The sequence below is a fragment of the Artibeus jamaicensis genome, unplaced genomic scaffold, assembly GCF_021234435.1.
Source record: "Artibeus jamaicensis isolate MK-2021 breed Jamaican fruit bat unplaced genomic scaffold, CSHL_Jam_final contig_332, whole genome shotgun sequence".
NCBI lineage: Eukaryota > Metazoa > Chordata > Mammalia > Chiroptera > Phyllostomidae > Artibeus > Artibeus jamaicensis.
Genome location: NW_026521788.1, coordinates 37642701 through 37659701, shown reverse-complemented (window position 1 = coordinate 37659701; position 17001 = coordinate 37642701). Strand labels below are relative to the sequence as shown.

At 39.4% G+C, this 17001-nt stretch overlaps 1 protein-coding gene across 2 annotated transcripts in view; it reads left to right on the top strand.

Annotated features, from left to right (window-relative positions):
* Positions 1–2125: 2125 nt before the first annotated feature.
* WAPL (WAPL cohesin release factor) overlaps positions 2126–17001 on the top strand; it is a 101208-nt gene continuing 86332 nt past the window's right edge. For both annotated transcript variants that reach the window (XM_053663834.1, XM_037163373.2), the window contains exons 1-2: positions 2126–2209; positions 4859–5379. In XM_053663834.1, coding sequence (XP_053519809.1) covers positions 4881–5379 — 499 coding nt within the window. In that variant the 5' untranslated portion in view covers positions 2126–2209; positions 4859–4880. The remainder of the gene's footprint in view (positions 2210–4858; positions 5380–17001) is intronic.

Here is a 17001-nt window from a genome sequence, read left to right as displayed (position 1 = left end):
TGAATTTATCCTGTGGTCCTAGAGGGTTTACAGCACCCTTCTACAGAAAGATCTTGAAATTGTTTCTCCACCACTGTAGGCTTTTTGATCTTAGCCTTTCCCTCTGATAATTACCCCATAACTACCACCTACCATAGTGTTATTTAAATAATTATAGTAAGGGCAGTATGCGCCTCAGGGGGGAATCTTCAAACAAACTGATAAAACAAGATTCTACACTGATTTTTTAAAAAAAGACAAAACTGACCTAAGTATGTGCACACCAACCACAGTGGAATATACAAACTTGTTATAATTTCCATTTTCATGGGCTAAGAGCTGATTTATTTTGAACCAAAGAAAGTACCAATACAGCATTTGGAAAATTGTAAATGTCAGAATATTAATTTTGCAAGCAGTGGTGTGAAAGTTAAATACTTCAACCACGCTAAGATCCATCTCAAATTCCTATTGGGAAGGGCTGCAGGATATCAACTACTTTTTCCTTTATTCGGAGTTTTCTGAATATATTGGAGGAACTTGGTATTTTCTGGGTGCCTTCAAAGCAAATTACCCGTTTGTGGAAGAGGTTTTCCACTGAAAGCAATGAGCAATTTTCTAATTTCCCAGATGGATCTCCATTAACAGCCCATCAAAAGCAGGGCTGTCGGAGCCCCAATAATCGTGCCCCTCTCGGGAGAAAGCGACTGCGCTACTCTTGAGAACTGTTTTCCCTTACAGCCTTAAAAAACAAAACAAATAAAACAAAAACACCTTTCTACTTTTATAAATATGGGTGATATATTGACCCGCGAAAAATCTTACCTGGCACAAAAGATTGCATACTGAAAAAGACTTTTTTTCTATCTCCCACCTCTTTGTCCTCCCCGACAATCATTGTTTAACTTTTTATTATGAAAAATTATACACAAATAGAGACTGAAATAATGAACTCATGTGTACACATCACGCAGCGTCAACAAAAAACATCCCATTGGCTTGTTTTATTCTTTTTCCAACTCAGTTTCCATGGGAGTTAAGGTACATTCCAAGTACCAGCATCAGATCATTTTATCTGTCAAAACTTTAGGATGTCTTAAACAAACAAACAAAAAGCCATATTACCGTTATCACACACCCCAGAAGGTTAGTGTTAATTCCTTAATACAACCCAATATTCTCGGGGTCACTTTTAACGGGTGCGCGAGTCGGAGAACTACGAAGGTAAGGAGCGAGGGGTTGGAGCGGACGCATTAAAATGCTGCGGCCGGCGGGTGCCCAGCGTCCGGGGCCCCTCTGCTTCCGCTGTCGTTACCTGCGCCGGGCCAACACCAACCAGGCCCGGTTGATGGCAGCTCTGAGACCCGAGCTCCCGATTCCCCCACTCCCGAGCTGCTGCTGTCCCTGTAGGCCCAGCGCAGCTGCACAACCCACCGTCCCCAGACACCGGCGGGTCCCTGGAGGGGAAACGATTGACACAGCTGCTTGCACTGTGCCCCCGACCCTCCCCCGCGACACGTGCATCTGCCGGCGGGGCCGGGATCTGGAGTTGGCTACCGAGTTCGGCCAAGCCACGGCCGCCGGAGGTGCTCGGCCAGTCGCCCGCTCCCGCGCGGAGATCTGGGCACCCGCGACCTCGCAACCTGGACTACAACTCCCGTCGGGCCTCGCGGTCGGGCCAAAGGCGGGCACCGGAGCGTGCGGGGCGCGGCGCCTGCGCGGCGGTTTGAGTAAGCGGCCGCGCGATTGGCTGCGGGGTCAGGCGGCCGCGCGGAGCCTGTGGGAAGCGGAGTGACGGAGCGAGCGGCTGTTGGAGGAAGGAGGTGGGGGCCGGGAGCGCAAATGGCGTTGAGATGGTCCAGGGCCCTGTTCAAACTCCAGCGCTGACCATTCACCGGCGGAAGCGGCGGCGCAGGAGGCGGCGGCGGCCCAGCGGGAGCACGTAGCGGGGCCCGGTGGCCAGGGAGGCCTAGGCCCAGACTCGGTTGGCGGCGCTCAAGGCTAGGAGGGAAGTTGCGGTGCCGCCGCTCCCCCCCCACCCCTCCTTCATCGGGTTTCCTATTTACCGCGAGCGGAGTCGCAGGTTTTGACGGTGGTGGAGCCCCTTGGCACTCTTCGCGCACCAGTGGGCCCTGTTCTTCCGTGCGGGACTCCGGCGCCCGCCCGTGGGCCGTTGGGGGCGGGAGAGGCGGAGGCGGCCCGAGGCCAAAGCACCCGCTTGGCGCCGAGGGTAAGTGAGGTTCCGGGCGGCTGTCTAGGGCCGGAGCGAGCCAGTGAGGTTGAGGGAAGCAGGATTCTGGCTGGGGGTGAAGATAGTCTCGCTATCTCACCCACCCGGCTTCTGAGGAAGTTGGGTAGGGGAACCTGAAGAACTCTCCTTTTCCTCTATTATTTGTCCCTTTTCTGAGTTCTTTCCGTGTGGCTGCATTTACTTCCCACCCCAACCACGGTCGAGTGAGTTGGTTTCAGCCCTGACTCCTTGGCCGTCTTCTCCCTCTTTCCTGGCCGCTACCGAGGCCTTACACTGCCCTGGGGATTCGGTGGCAGAGGCTTCCGGGGCGTCGGAAGCGACATCCCTTTCCTGGGCGGTGGGGGCGGGGAGGAGAAAAGTTGCGTGAGCTTCCAGCCGGAGGGGGGCGGGGGTGCCTATCCTGTGGCGCACCGATGGGCCGCAGGTGAGGCTTTCTCGGTTAGCTTTAACCTTTCCGGTTTTCATTCCTAAAGGGAACCCCTTAAACCTTTGGGGAGCCGAAAGACACTAGATGTGGACGGGGTTTGGCAAGTGTGAGGACTTTTTATCCCAGAGCACTTCCCTGACAATTCGACCTGGCTTTGGGCTAAGGAAGGAAAAAAACCAGCGACCGAAAAAGACTGGTTTTGAATCGTTCTTTCCTTAGTAGTAGGATGATACAGTCTTTTGGAAGTCGAAGCCTGAACAAGATAGCGTGGATACTTAAAAGAATAAAAATATGAAATAAAACGTAAAATGTCAAGTATATTTGCACAACTATTTTGAATTTATACGTATTTTACATTAGTGACTTTAAAAAAAGGACTGTAAAGGAAAGCAAAAGTAGGGGATATTATATAATGAACCCCCGTGTAGTTATCTCAGATTTAACAGTAACTCCACTAAAATTTTCTCGTTTACATGCCTTACATTCTACACCCATTAACGTGAGAGAATCGTTGACATTATTTCATCAATATTTCAATATATCTTTGTAAAAAGACACAAATTCCCTTTAAAAGTATAGGCATTTTTCTTTAAAATAATTCCCTTAGGTGCATGCAGACTTTAAAGTTACAGCAGATTGTAGGACTACTGAATGCTTTATGGTTCTAGGACCATTTTTGCAATGCATTTTTCTGGTGTGGTTCTAAAGGAGCTCAAGTTTAGATTTTTAGCTTGGACTTCAGTCAACATTTTTAGGTCATTACCGTGTAAGTGTATCCAAAACATTCCAGCTTCATTGGGGTGTATGTGTAAATGTAGGTCTGTAGATCAGGGCTCTATATTATTGTAGGAATGAAAACCACTTTATTTTGTAATTCTTGTAGCTGCCAAATGTACTTAGTTTTGGTTAGGATATATCTAGAAAGACAATAAGATTTTTTAGTGTAAATCTACAGTAGAAAGGAGAAAAGATCTCCTTAGCAAAAAGTTTTGTGATGTGTTAAAAAGGTTTTCAAACAAACTATTCATGGAGTCTTAATGTAGACGTGTGTCTACATTAAGACACGTCATGGAGACGTGTGTGAAGATTAAATTATTTTGTCGTATTAGAGTTAGCTTCCAGTCATACATGAGAGGAGGAAGTCCTGTACTGAATGTATATGTGATAAAGTTAATGAAGAGAGAACATTTAAAGGTAGATCAACTCTTATTCAAGTATCATTCCAGTTGTTTTAATGGTGAAGATATTTTCAGTCCCTTAGGCAGTTGTTCATTTTTTTCTAGTTATATTTAAATATTGATATTTAAACTTTAAGAAGGTCAAAGAGTAAGAAATGGATGAGTTGGAAGCGCTTAAAAAGTACTGTAACTTTTTAAGTTTTTGATAATTTTGATTTATGTCCTAAAAATTTTTGTCCCAGTAATTGTTATTAAAATGTAGCTAAATCAGATAAATCAATGTATCTCTTATAAAGGGAAGAGAAAATTAAAGTTATGTTTCTGTGCTTCCTTTAATAATCCATGGACCACTGTAATACGCTGGAATTCACCAGCTCCAGAAAATGTCATTTCAGCAATGAGTGCAACGCTGTAGGGACAAGAAGACAGAATAAGTATAGTCTCTTGTGCTTATGGAGATGACCAACTAAAGAATATTTTTCAAATCACACTTCAGATTACATTAGATCAAGAATTAGAATTTAAGGTTGGGTTAAAAGCTGCATGTTATATGTAAAAAAGCTCACAATTCCCCCCCATATTAATAAGTGTTCTTAAATTTCAAAGAACTAAATTTAGTCAATTATTTGGTATTTTGTGCTTAACTTTTATATTAGGGAAAATTACCTTTGAGATTGTTTTTTAAGGTATAACTGGTGTTCTTAATAATAGTAGAGTCATTTGAAACAAAAAATGTGCTGTTCTACTATAAGTTGGTTTTTGTATATGCTGTATTATATAAGTCGGTTAGTCTTACTCTAAGGAACATATGAATACATACTTATTAAAAAATTGACAAGCAGTAGAGTAAAAACTGAGCTTCTTTCTTTACAGCCTCTCCCCATATTTATTTCACGACTTTAAAAGATTTTTATCTTGAAAATTGAGAAGTCACTCAAGGAGAATTCCTTAGTCCTTATTTTTGCATTGTGTTAACATTTGTGTATTTGGTGATTATATATTTTCTTACATTTTTTTCTGCAGAGAATATGAAACAGGTGTCAAAATGACATCCAGATTTGGGAAAACATACAGTAGGAAAGGAGGAAATGGCAGTTCAAAATTTGATGAAGTCTTTTCCAACAAACGGACCACCCTTAGCACAAAATGGGGAGAGACCACATTTATGGCCAAATTAGGGCAGAAGAGGCCCAATTTCAAACCAGATATCCAAGAAATTCCGAAGAAACCTAAGGTGGAAGAAGAAAATACTGGCGATCCTTTTGGATTTGATAGTGATGATGAGTCTCTACCAGTTTCTTCAAAAAATTTAGCCCAGGGTAAGGGTTCCTCATACTTAGAAACAAGTGAAGCTGCTCAGCTGGAGGATGTCACTTCTGTACTTGAAGCTAATAGCAAAACTACTCATGCAGTGGATGAAGACAATGTTGTGATTGATAAATGCTTACATTTGGAGGATACTTCACTTGAGAAAGAAAAGAACGCAAACCGAATCTTAGAAGATGATGCAAGCGAAAGTAGTTGCGCTAAAGTAATGACATTAGGTAAGTTTCGATTTTCTGTATTGTAAGCCAAAGAATTTTGTTAAAGGGTTAACTTTAAATGGTCAAAGCATTTAGTTAAAGGATTTACATTGTAAAATACCATACTTCTTGGGTTTTCTTCCTGCATTTATGATTAATGGGGACTACAAATAATTTTGTAGAAGATTTAAGAACTTCAAAGAAACCAGTTAGGGGTTGAAATTTTACAAAATACCTGGATAATATTTCTAGGTTATATCTCATTTTGGGAACAGTCTTTTATAAATCCTTAATTCCAGTTGCAATAAGAAATATCTCTTTTTGCTGTGTTAGGATTACACAGTATCTCATTTTTATTACTGTGGAGGATTTGGATGGCTACTGATAATGAAAATGAAATGAGCATTTACAATGAGGATTAGGTTTAGGCGTGGTCGGCTTTCCTCCAAAACTAGTTTAGAAAGATTAAGGAGGTATTGAGTGCAAATGCTGAAGAATTGAATTTCATGGCAAATTGATATTAGCTTGTAGTCTGTTCTGCACAGGTAGTAATTTGTATTAATAGATTTTAATTCACAAAATTAGATGTATTTTTAAAATGTTAATTTGTAGATCTGGCAGCTAGTGTTCATTCCTAAAACAGTGTATTTTATCAGTTGTACTCCTTTTGTAAAGGATTTGAGACTTATAATAAATGATAAAAGTGCAGTGAATTAAAACATTGGAGTGCTAAGATCAGAGGTGGCAGGGGAGAAACACTTGCATCTTATCAGCAATTGGACAACAGTGCCACTGTAGTTGAAAACAAACCTTAGTTCTTGACCTATATTACTAAACTTGTGGCAAAGTTTAGTAATATAGGTTATATAAATCTCATGTTTTGAAAGAAGACAAAACTTTAGTACTCAGTTCTTAAGAGGAATTTGTTCTTTGGAGGCTTTTAATATTGGGAGGCTTCAAACAGTATGATAAAAGACCCCCTTGCACAGTTTTTAGTAAAAACGCTGGAGCTTTTTTCACTCCCTTGAATGAGAGGACGAGCCAGCTCTTACTGTCATTCCCTTCATCCTCCTGGTTAATTCTGATTGGACTCTCCTTATGCTTTGGTCATGTTTTTCCTGAAGCATTATTCATAACTTAGGTTAACTTTGCATAAAAAAGCAGAGCATAAAAACTTTCCCAAAATCCGTTCTTAAAAATGTATTATAATGGAGCCAAAATGAGCTTTATTGTATACAGATATTAATTGATTGATTGATTGATTGATTGCTTGATTGCCTGCGGGACCATGCTCCAACCAACAGAGCCATACTGGCCCAGGCCACACAGCTGCTTTTATTTATTTATTTTTAGACAGAGAACAAGGGAGGGAGAAAGGGAGAGGAACATTGATCAGTTGCCTCTTGCATATACCCAACCAGCTGAGTCACATTGGTCAGGGTGATCCAAAATGAAATTTTAACTCAGCTCTTCTCATTTTATAATCAAGCTCAAAGAGCTCAAGTGCTTATCCAAGGTCAGCTAGTAGGAGAGGTGGGATGGGATTGATTTATTGATTTTTCAACACATTGAAAAATGTGTTGAAGAACAGTTGGAAGAACAGTGGAAGAACAGTTGTGTGTCTTCCACTTTGCTAAGGCTCTTGAAAGGCTATATTCTTACTGTCATATCTTGTCCTCTGACAGTTGACCCACAGTGTGGGGCAAATAGACTAGAGGAAGATGAGGCTGGGGAAGTGATAAAATTGGTCAAGGAAGGCAGACCCCAGTCTTCCCTCAGGGCTGTCTTTCGGAGGATAATAGATTGTCGTCATTGGCAGGTAGGGGGTGTCAAAAGGATGAATGTTTATGTAGAGGGAGAACAGGAAAGTTAAATATTCAAAGGCAGCAGCTGCATATATTGCTTTGCTGATGTTAAATCTATATATGAGGGAGACCTCCAAAAAGCAGAATTATCTTCTGGAGGGAGGGTCCCGTGTAGTACAGGCTTCCCTTGCTAGGCGAGTGTTCTCATCCTAGTTGGTACAAGCTGGTGTTGTGAAAGGCTGCGTTGGGCTTCAGTGAATTTTTTGAAGACTTTCAACAAGCTTGCCCATTTCATGATGGGTGATTTAGGAGTGCACCCGCCCACACCATACTGTGTTCAGCAGTTTTTGACCAAAAATGCCATGAGCCCTGTTCCCCACCCTCCCTATTTACCCAGTCTTGCCCCTACTGACTTTTGTTTCCCTGCATGAAAAAAGTCCTCAAAGGGAAACATTTTGCCCAGGTGGAGTAGGTGGAACAAAAAACAGCAGAAGTACTAAAAGGCATCAAAATTGACAAGTTCAAAAACTGTTTTGAGCAGTGGAAAAAATGTCTTAACGGGTGTATTGCATCAAATGGAGAGTAGTTTGAAAGTGACTGAAGTTTAAGCACTTAACAATAAATACATAAGTTTTTTTTTTAAATTATATTTTTTAAAGAGTGAAAGGGAGGGGGAAAGGGAGAGAAACAACATGTGGTTGCCTCTTGACTGCCCCCTACTGGAGACCTGGTCAGCAACCTAGGCATGTGTTCTGACTGGGCATTGTTTCAGTGAGCCTTTGATTCACAGACTGGCACTCAGTCCACTGAACCACAGAAGTCAGTGCTAAATATACTTTTTTAAAAAATTAATTATTTTTCAGGGAGAGGGGAGGGGAGGTAGAAAGAGAGGGAGAGAATACATCCATGAGCCAGAGAAACATCTATCAGTTGCCTCCTGCATGCTCCCAACCTGGAACCCAGCCTGCAATCCAGGCATGTGTCCTGCCTGGCGATTGAACCAAGTGTCCTTTCTGTTTGCGGGCCAGTGCTCAATCCACTGAGCAACAGCAGACAAGGCCAATATTTTACAAATAAATTATGGGTTTTTTTTTTTATACAATACCTATACCTCATGTAATGTATTGTATATGTCCAAACTACTATTTGAAGTTCCATGGGAATTGGAAACCGTTTTGTGTAGAAAGGAGATACTAGCTTCCTAGGCTGATGCAGCTAAATGATAATTAGTTTTGTTGCTGATACTGTGGCTTGACTGGCAATCCAAACTCCATTATAATGGGCTTGTGAGTAGAAAATGTATACCAAAATACGGATAAATAAATGTTAAAGAACATCTTGTCCCTATTCTTTCCTCCTTTGCAAGGCACCTATAGTTGGAGGGCTGTAGCACTGGGAATATTTCATTTTTATCTCCTCTCCTTTGGCCACTCAGAGCTCAGCAACCCTGGCAGCCCCTTGTAGGATAAGAAGGGACCTTTGAGGGAGTGCTTTTAAATCTCATGGTAGTCTCATCCTCAATTGTTCTTACAAAATTTAGTTCACAGGTTTACAACTTGGTTACAGTTCTGGGAATACTTCGATAAGTTACAACCTTTTCCTTTGCCTCTGCCCTGTAAAATTTGGTTTCCCTGTGTCTGAATTCTTTTTTTTTTTTTTTAATTTTATTTATCTGTAGAAGGGAAGGGAAGGAGAGAGGGAGAGAAATATCAATGTATGGTTGCTTCTGGTGCATCTTCTGCTGGGAACTGGCCCCTGCTGGGAACTGGCCTGTAACCCAGGCATGTGCCCCAACAGGGAATCAAACCATCAAACCGCGATCTTTTGGTTTGCAGGCCTGTGCTCAATCCACTGAGCTACACCAGCCAGGGCTGAACTCTTGAATTATGTCTGTCAGATTGTCATTGCCTTTATTCTCATCCAGAAAGCCTTCTAATTTTTATAGAATTTTAGAAACCCAAACCTAAGTTTTTGATAAAAGGAAACTATAAATGTAAAGTGGTCAAAAACATATTTATTTACTTTTAGAGAGAGGAGAAAGGAGGAAGGGAGGGAGAGAAACATCAATTGGTTGCCTTACTTAATGTGCCCCATCCGAGGGCTAATCTGCAATCCAGGCATGTGTCCTTACCAGGAATCCAACTGGCAACCTTTCACTTTGCAGGTTGATAACCAACCAACTCAGCCACACTGCTCAGAGCTCCTAACGTTTTTTGAGTTGGAGATCCTTCTGAAAATGATAAAATTTTGGGCTTAAGATAAAAGTACTTGTATACCTACTTAATGTCATAGAAGTCTCTGAAATCCTTTGCAGGTCATGTTCAGGCATTTTATTCAAGAACCTTTGAGAAGTTTTATTATCAAGCTTATTCAGAGTGTACACTTTCCATAGTATTCTTTCCAGTAGAATGTTCCTGTTCATTCAGACCATTTTTCACTGTATAGTTAGAGTAGTCCCCCCTTATCTGGAGGGGACATGTTCTAAGACCTCCAGTGGAATCTAGAAATTACAGGTAGTATTGAACCCTACATATACTATGTTTTTTCTTATATATACCTACTTATTGTAAAGTTTAATATATAAATGAGGCATAGTAAGAGATAAACAATAATAAACTAGAACAGTTATAATAATGTTCTGTAATAAAAGTTTCATGAATGGCTTTGAGGTCGTTATTAAGTAAAGTTTACTTCAAACAAAAGCATTATGAGACTGTGACAGTCATGTGATCAGTGGAAAAAGGCTTCTACTAAGTGACTAATGGATGGGTAGCTATATAAAGTGTGGATATGCTGGAAAAAGGGATGATTCAAGGCCCTGCAGGTTGGAGCAGGATAGTGAGATATTTTATCATGCTACTTAGAAAGGCACACAATATAAAACTAACAATTTCTTTATGTCATTTTTCATTTAATAATTTTGGGTCCTGGTGACTGTGAACAATTGAAACCATTGAAAACAAAATTGCATGTAAGGGTGGAGGGGTTTGCTGTTGTATATCACATCGGTGGAAAGGGCTTATCTAAGCTCAAACTTACTATATCATTTCTCCTGGAATTAAGTTTTAAAGTGATCTCTTTCTCTATAGGGGGGTTTGTGGTTAATTTTTAGATACTGTTGAAATTCTTTGTTTTAAATATTTTATACTGGATAATAGTTAAAAAATTACGACTTATTTGAAGAGGAAACTCAGAATGGTGAGGTCATGATAAAACATAATGGTTGCCATTTTCCAAATAGATGCTTTTGCTTGATGGGTAAGGGAATAAGAAGTAAGATTAGAGACTGAGAACCACAAGGAATAATTGAGTTAGTAAAATGTTCTAACTTTTGACTTAAAACAACAAAACTAAGCTAAAAACTTAACCAGCTTCGGTGGTTGTCAGCATATGGCAAATTTTATTTCATTTATTATATATACTGTTTTCCATCTTCCATCCTCTACCCTCTCCAGATTTAGGATTTCCTATTTATAAATACTTCAGTTGCAGTTGCTATTAAAGCCATGGGATCTTAATCAGGTGTGCTGCTTAAAAATGACTGTTAATAGTACCTAAATGTTTGCCCTTTTAAGACATCTTGGAATATTCTTTAGTGTAGAATCCAGAGCTGTGTGCATTAAGGGAAAAAGAAAGCTTCTCTTATATTTGTATAAGGTTATTCCATTTTCCATCTGTGCTTTCTGCTCTAGATTTTTAATCTGGAGTCTAGAATAAAGTGGGCAAAGATTTATATGTCTGTTTGGCACACTTCACTTGCCAGCCAGCTGGGATTCAGTCTACACATCCTGCCAAATATTGAGATAACTACTGCATAGGTTTTTGATTAGCATGACTGATTTTGTAGCAAGTAAATTTTGTTCCATTTGCTTAAGCTGTATGGAATATGTGTGTAAGTTAGAGGGATGCTACTGTCAGAAAGTTAAGAACTTCGATTTAGAATTGAGGATGATTTTTAAAAAGGGAAATGATTGTTCTATTTCTGAAAGCTTAAAGTAGGCCAGGAACTTACGACCTCAGATGAGATTGTCATCTGCTCATTGGATAGATGAAGTATAGGCGATTAATGAGATTTTTATTTTATAGGATTTTAAAAAGATTTAAAAAGATTTCATTCATTTATTTTTTAGAGCTAGAGGAAGGGAGGGAGAAAGAGAAACATCAATGTGTGGTTGCCTCTCACATGCTCCCACTGGGGATCTGACCTGCAGCCCAGGCATGTGCCCTGACCAGGAATTGAACTGGCAACCCTCTGGTTTGCAGCCTGTGCTTAATCCACTGAGCTACACCAGTCAGGGCTGGTTAATGAGGATTTAAATAATTCTGAAAATAAGTATCAGCAAGAGTTACTTGCCTTAATTTATGTATTGAATGTATTTGTTGTATAAAATATACTTAAGTCATACCTAAAATCAGCTTCTTTTAAGAGAAGTGTGTAGGACTCTGCCATAAAAGAGAATGAAATCTTACCATTTGCTACAGCATGGATGGACTTAGAGGGTATTATGCTAAACTGAAGTAAATCAGTCAGAGAAAGACATACTATATGATTTCATTTATTTGTGCACTCTAAAGAACAAAATAAATGAGCAAACAATTGAAACAGATTCTTAGGTACAGAGAACAGATTAATGGTTGTCGGAGGGGTGAGAGTTGAGGGACTGAGTGAAAGGTGAAAGAATTAAGAAGTTACAAATTGGTAGTTACAAAATAGACATGAGGAAGTAATGTACAGAGTAGGAAATATATTGACTGTATGGTGCCAGGTGGGTACTGCAAATATTGAGGGAGTACTTTGTGAAGGGTATGAGTGATTGCATGATCACTGTGCTGTGCACCTGAAGCTAATACAAAATAATATTGAGTGTAAACTAAAGGTAAAAAGAGAAGTGGGGAAGATTCCTATTGTTTATCAAGTTCCTACTTGTGCCAAGTTTTTAATACATCAATTGATTCTGAATCACAACTATGAAAGGCAGGCTTTACTCCCATTTTTTGGCGGGTAAGGCACAGTTCAGAGAGGCTGAATAGCTTGGAACTATTAGGTGGAAGCTCTGAGAAACATAGAAAGTATTCTTTTCATATAGTGCTGCTTTATTTTGATGTGAATAAATTTAATTTTATCATATTTAAAGTATTAGACTGTCGCTAAATGATCTGTTTTGTCTTGAGGTTGGAAATAACTTTATTTTGACAAAGAACAAATTATGGGTTCTCTCTAAGCAACTAAAAAAAAATTTTTATTTTTTTAGAGAGAAGGGAAGGGGGGAGAAGGAGGGAAAGAATTGGTTGCCTCTGATACACCCCCAACTGGGGACGTGGCCAAAAACCCAGGCAGGTGCCCTGACTCGGAATCAAACTGGCAACCCTCTGGTTGCAGGCTGGCATTCAGTCCATTGAGCCACACCAGCCAGGGCTATTTAAGTAATTTTTAAAAATAATAAAAATCATGGCCAAACTATTTATGATACTTAATGAATAAAACTGACCTTCTTTTTACAGGTAATAAGTATATTCTACTTTTTAATTTTTTTGTGCTATATTACAAATGAAAATTCAACAATATGGAAATTCTGAAGGAAGCACTGTAATTTTTTTTTAATTCTCGCCTAAGGATATGTTTATTCATTTTGAGAGAGAGAGAGAGAATGAGAGCTAGATAGAGAGCTAGATAAATACAGGCCCCTGCACTGTGGATCGGACCCAAAACCTAGGTATGTGCCCTGACTGGGGTTTGAATCTGCAACCTTTCAGTATACTATCAACTTTTCAGGGTGATGTTCCAACTAAGTGAGCCACCTGGCCAGGGCAGCACTATAATTTTAATTAAATTCATTTTGTTTTAAAGTAGAACTTTAATTTTTTGTAAAAGATTTTCTTAGTAAAAAAAAGATCGTTCTTACGGCTTGAGCAACAGCAAAAGTGCAGGTGACAACTGCACATTTTTGTATAGTATAGTACTTGATGCTTTTCAAAATTTTCCTTATGTATTTCATATTAGAATTTAGACCGGGGGTAAATTTTCCTTATGTATTTCATATTAGAATTTAGACCGGGGGTAAATTTTTCTGGTGTAGCCACTGACTCTTCAGGAAGCAGTCCTCAACTTTTCCAGAGCCCTGAAGGTAGAGGAGGATGAATTTGTTCATCAGAAGATTTGGCGGAGGCCTTTTTTCCAGCTGTCTAATTCTTATTTGGTGTCCTTTATGTCAGGAGTAGCCAACCCCTGGGCCTCCGACTGGTACCAGTCCTGGCCACATAGCAGGAGGTGAGTGGCAGGAGAGCAAGTGAAGCGTCCTTTCTGAAGAAGATACTGCTTATTCACATTCTACTGTGCAAGACAGAGATTGAATAAAAAATGAGAAATGTGTTGGAAATTATGGAAAAGTGTAACGTGCTATGAGAGTGTCGATGTGAGCTCAGTGGAAGGAAGATAAGATTGTTTATGGATAGAAGCGTTGTTTTGTTTTCTCCTATGCAGTGATAGAAGTTAACTCTGAAAAGGAGAAGGTAGGGTAGGGATAGTGTGGGGGCTCCAAGGGAGAAGCACAGGGTTCAGCTATGTTGCAGAAAGTGGAAGAAGCAGCTGTCTAAAGAGAGGATTTCTGGGTATTATTGGGGCCTAAGTTGAAGTTTGACACTAAAAACTTGTCACTAATTCACTCATTTTCTTAGTGACTATGTCCCCTCCCCCCAGTAGGACTTATTAGCCAGAACCCGAACAGAATAAAGAATGTTGGATAGGATAATTAGAATTATTCTGAATTGGCATTTTATCTGACAAGATGTGGAATGAACAGCTATTAGAAGAAAGAAAATTTCCCAGAGAGTGATGGACTTGTGGAATTTAAAATGTACAGTAACTGCACAGGCCTGGTTGGTAAGAGAAAGGAGAGAGAGGGTGAGTATACTGAGAGTCTTAATAAATAAAAGTCAAGAATGGGATTATTGGAACAAGCAAAGAGTGTAGTTGGTAGGTTGTATTAAAGTATTAAAAGTTGTTTTTTTGGTTTTAATACTTATGAAGTGAAATCTTTTAGGATATAAGTTTCTGGCAACATTGTAAGAACTGGTGGCTGAGATGGAACGTAGAAGACTGTTGATAGGAAGTTAAAGAACTGGGAGTTTGGGGCTTGGGATTTGGTGGAGTTCAGGATGATAACAAAACTGGCATGGAGAGGTGGATTATAAATCTTGTGTAAAAAATACTGTAAGTAAATGAAAACTTAGAGGTTGTTAGGTGATAGCTGTGAGAAAGATTAGAGGGTAACTAGCTAGGTGGCACAAGCCTCACAAGAATGGGCTTTTATAAGAGGGTAGCAGAGTAACAGTTTCATAAAGAAGCTCTGGGGAGCCAGCATACCATTGACCCCCAAACATTCTTAGTTAGGTTTCAGCTATGACAAGGAAGTGGGAGGAGAGCGAATGAGCCCCAAGTACACATGAGCATGCTGATGACTCAGAGCTGGATACTCTGGATTTAAAGCATGGGTGGGGTGGTAGTGGTGGGGGGGTTGTTGGATTGTTGGATTACAAGATTGGAAAGACATACAGATGCATTTTGAGTATTAGAGTATGAGGAAAGGTAGATGACAAGATGTGTTTACATTTTGTATCATGACCCAGAGAAATGGATGAGAGGCATGGTGGCTCTAGAACCAGATTTTACTAGAGCAGTTTTCAAACCTTTGTTTATAAATCATCTGAATAGTTTTTTGAAAACTGTCCCCACTTCATACATTTACCCCCTTTCCCAGAATATTTTTAAAGTTTTCATTTTGATGTATTAGTCAAGGTTCCAACTGGAAACAGGTGTCATGTTCCAGTTACTCTTATTAGAAAAGTTAATTTATGAAGGGGTTGGAGTTAATTTATGAAGGGGTTATGAAGTTATTTAACAGAGATGTGGGAGGAATGTTAGAGAAAGCAAAAGGTATGATACCCTGACCTTGGTTAGCTGCATTGAAGCTCATATCCCCCATTTTCATAGGGACAAAGGATTATCTATCTGAGGAGGCTATCGTTTGTAGAAGGGCCTTGTAAGGAAAACACTAGAGGAAGGGGTAAAAAATACCATATTCAGGCCATAAGATGCACCTAATTTTTAGAGGAGGAAAATAGGAAAACTTTGAAGCAAAAAATGTGGTGAAATATTTAATAACATAGATACTATAATATTTCACCAATGTAAATGTAAACAACTCAACAGCAGCATTAACAACCATTATTCCGCCCAAATTGGGGGTGGGTGGGTGTGTCTTATAGTCCGAAATGCCCAGTACCTGAACCTAAATTCTTTCCTTCCTTTGTCTTCCTGGGGCTCCTCATGGGTTGAATCCATGGTAGCCTGGGGGGTAAAGAAACTATTTTTACAAGTCACCTCCTAGGGCTGAGATTAGGGTGGCGAGTAAATCTGGAAGGACTAGTGGAAGATATCTGGTGTATTATCTAAAATAAGAACCTAAACACCAAACTAGAGTTATGTGGAAATATATACAATTATGTATTCACTGTCTAGAGATAGAATAATAGACTATTTCCATCACCTGAAAAGTTCCTCTGTGGTCAGTCTCTTCTGTCTCCAACCCCTGGCATCCACTGATCTGTTTTATGTCCCTGTAGTTTTTTGTCTGTTCCAAAATGGCATATACATGGGCTCATTTAGCATGTAGCCTTAACAGTCTGGCTTTTTTCATTTTGCATAATGCTTTTAAAGAGTATTCAATGCCATTGCATCATTAGTTCATTACTTTTTATTATTGGGTAGTATTGCATGTGCATTTGTCCCATGATCCATTCAGTAGTTGAAGGACATTGGGATTGTTTTCCGTTTCTGGCAATTATGAATGAAGCTGCTATAAAATACTCACATTGAGGTTTTGTGTAGATATGTCCTCATTTCTCTTGGGGAAGTACTAAGATGCGGGATTTCTGGGCTTGCAAAGGTTGTAATTTCTTGTAAATACATTTTAAAATAAAACTAACGTGTCCTTTAGGTATCATAGTGATTTCTTTTAACCTTTTTATTGTAAGATAAAACATGCAGAAAACTACATAGCATGATATATAGAAATATATATTTAGCTTAATGAATTATTTATAAGAGCAATAACCTTATACCCACCACCTAGGTCAAGAAACAGATTTTGCCGGCCATTCCAGAAGGTCTTCCATGTGACCCACTCCTTTACCCACCAAATAATTGCTATTCTGTCTTTTATCATAATCTCTTTGATTGCAAATGCTGTAACTATTTACTGTTCACCTTCATACATTAAAAAAAAAGTTCTTTAACAGCCAGATTTATAATGCTCCTTTTCCTTTTTGAAATTGTAGGTCTCTCCTACCTCCTCTTCAGAATTTTATACTAATGAATATGTGTAGTATTTTAATGGTCATTTCCCCATAAATCTTTGAACAAACTGTATATTTATATTTAAACTTCTAAGAATTTCTATGATTATAATGCTCTGGGTATTGAAGATTCTTGATTTTTATGGTCACAATTACTAGTGTATAATTGATCAAATATGAATGCTGTACATTTTAAAGGGAAATTGATTGGAAATGTACCTCTTAATCACATGGTGGGGCTTTTTCCATTTAGTTCATGTATATGGATGAATATAATTTCAATAATAAGACAAGCTTTGACATCCATCTTTATTTTTTTGTCCGTGTAAATATTGAGAGACTGTATTGATAAAAATAATGGACAGTTACAGCAGTTTCTATTTGGAGAGCAATAATTGGGAAGCAACTAACATGCAGAGGATTTGTTACCTAGATGTTAAAGTTACTCAGTTATTAAAAATAGAAGCCAATAGTTAGAGCAGTG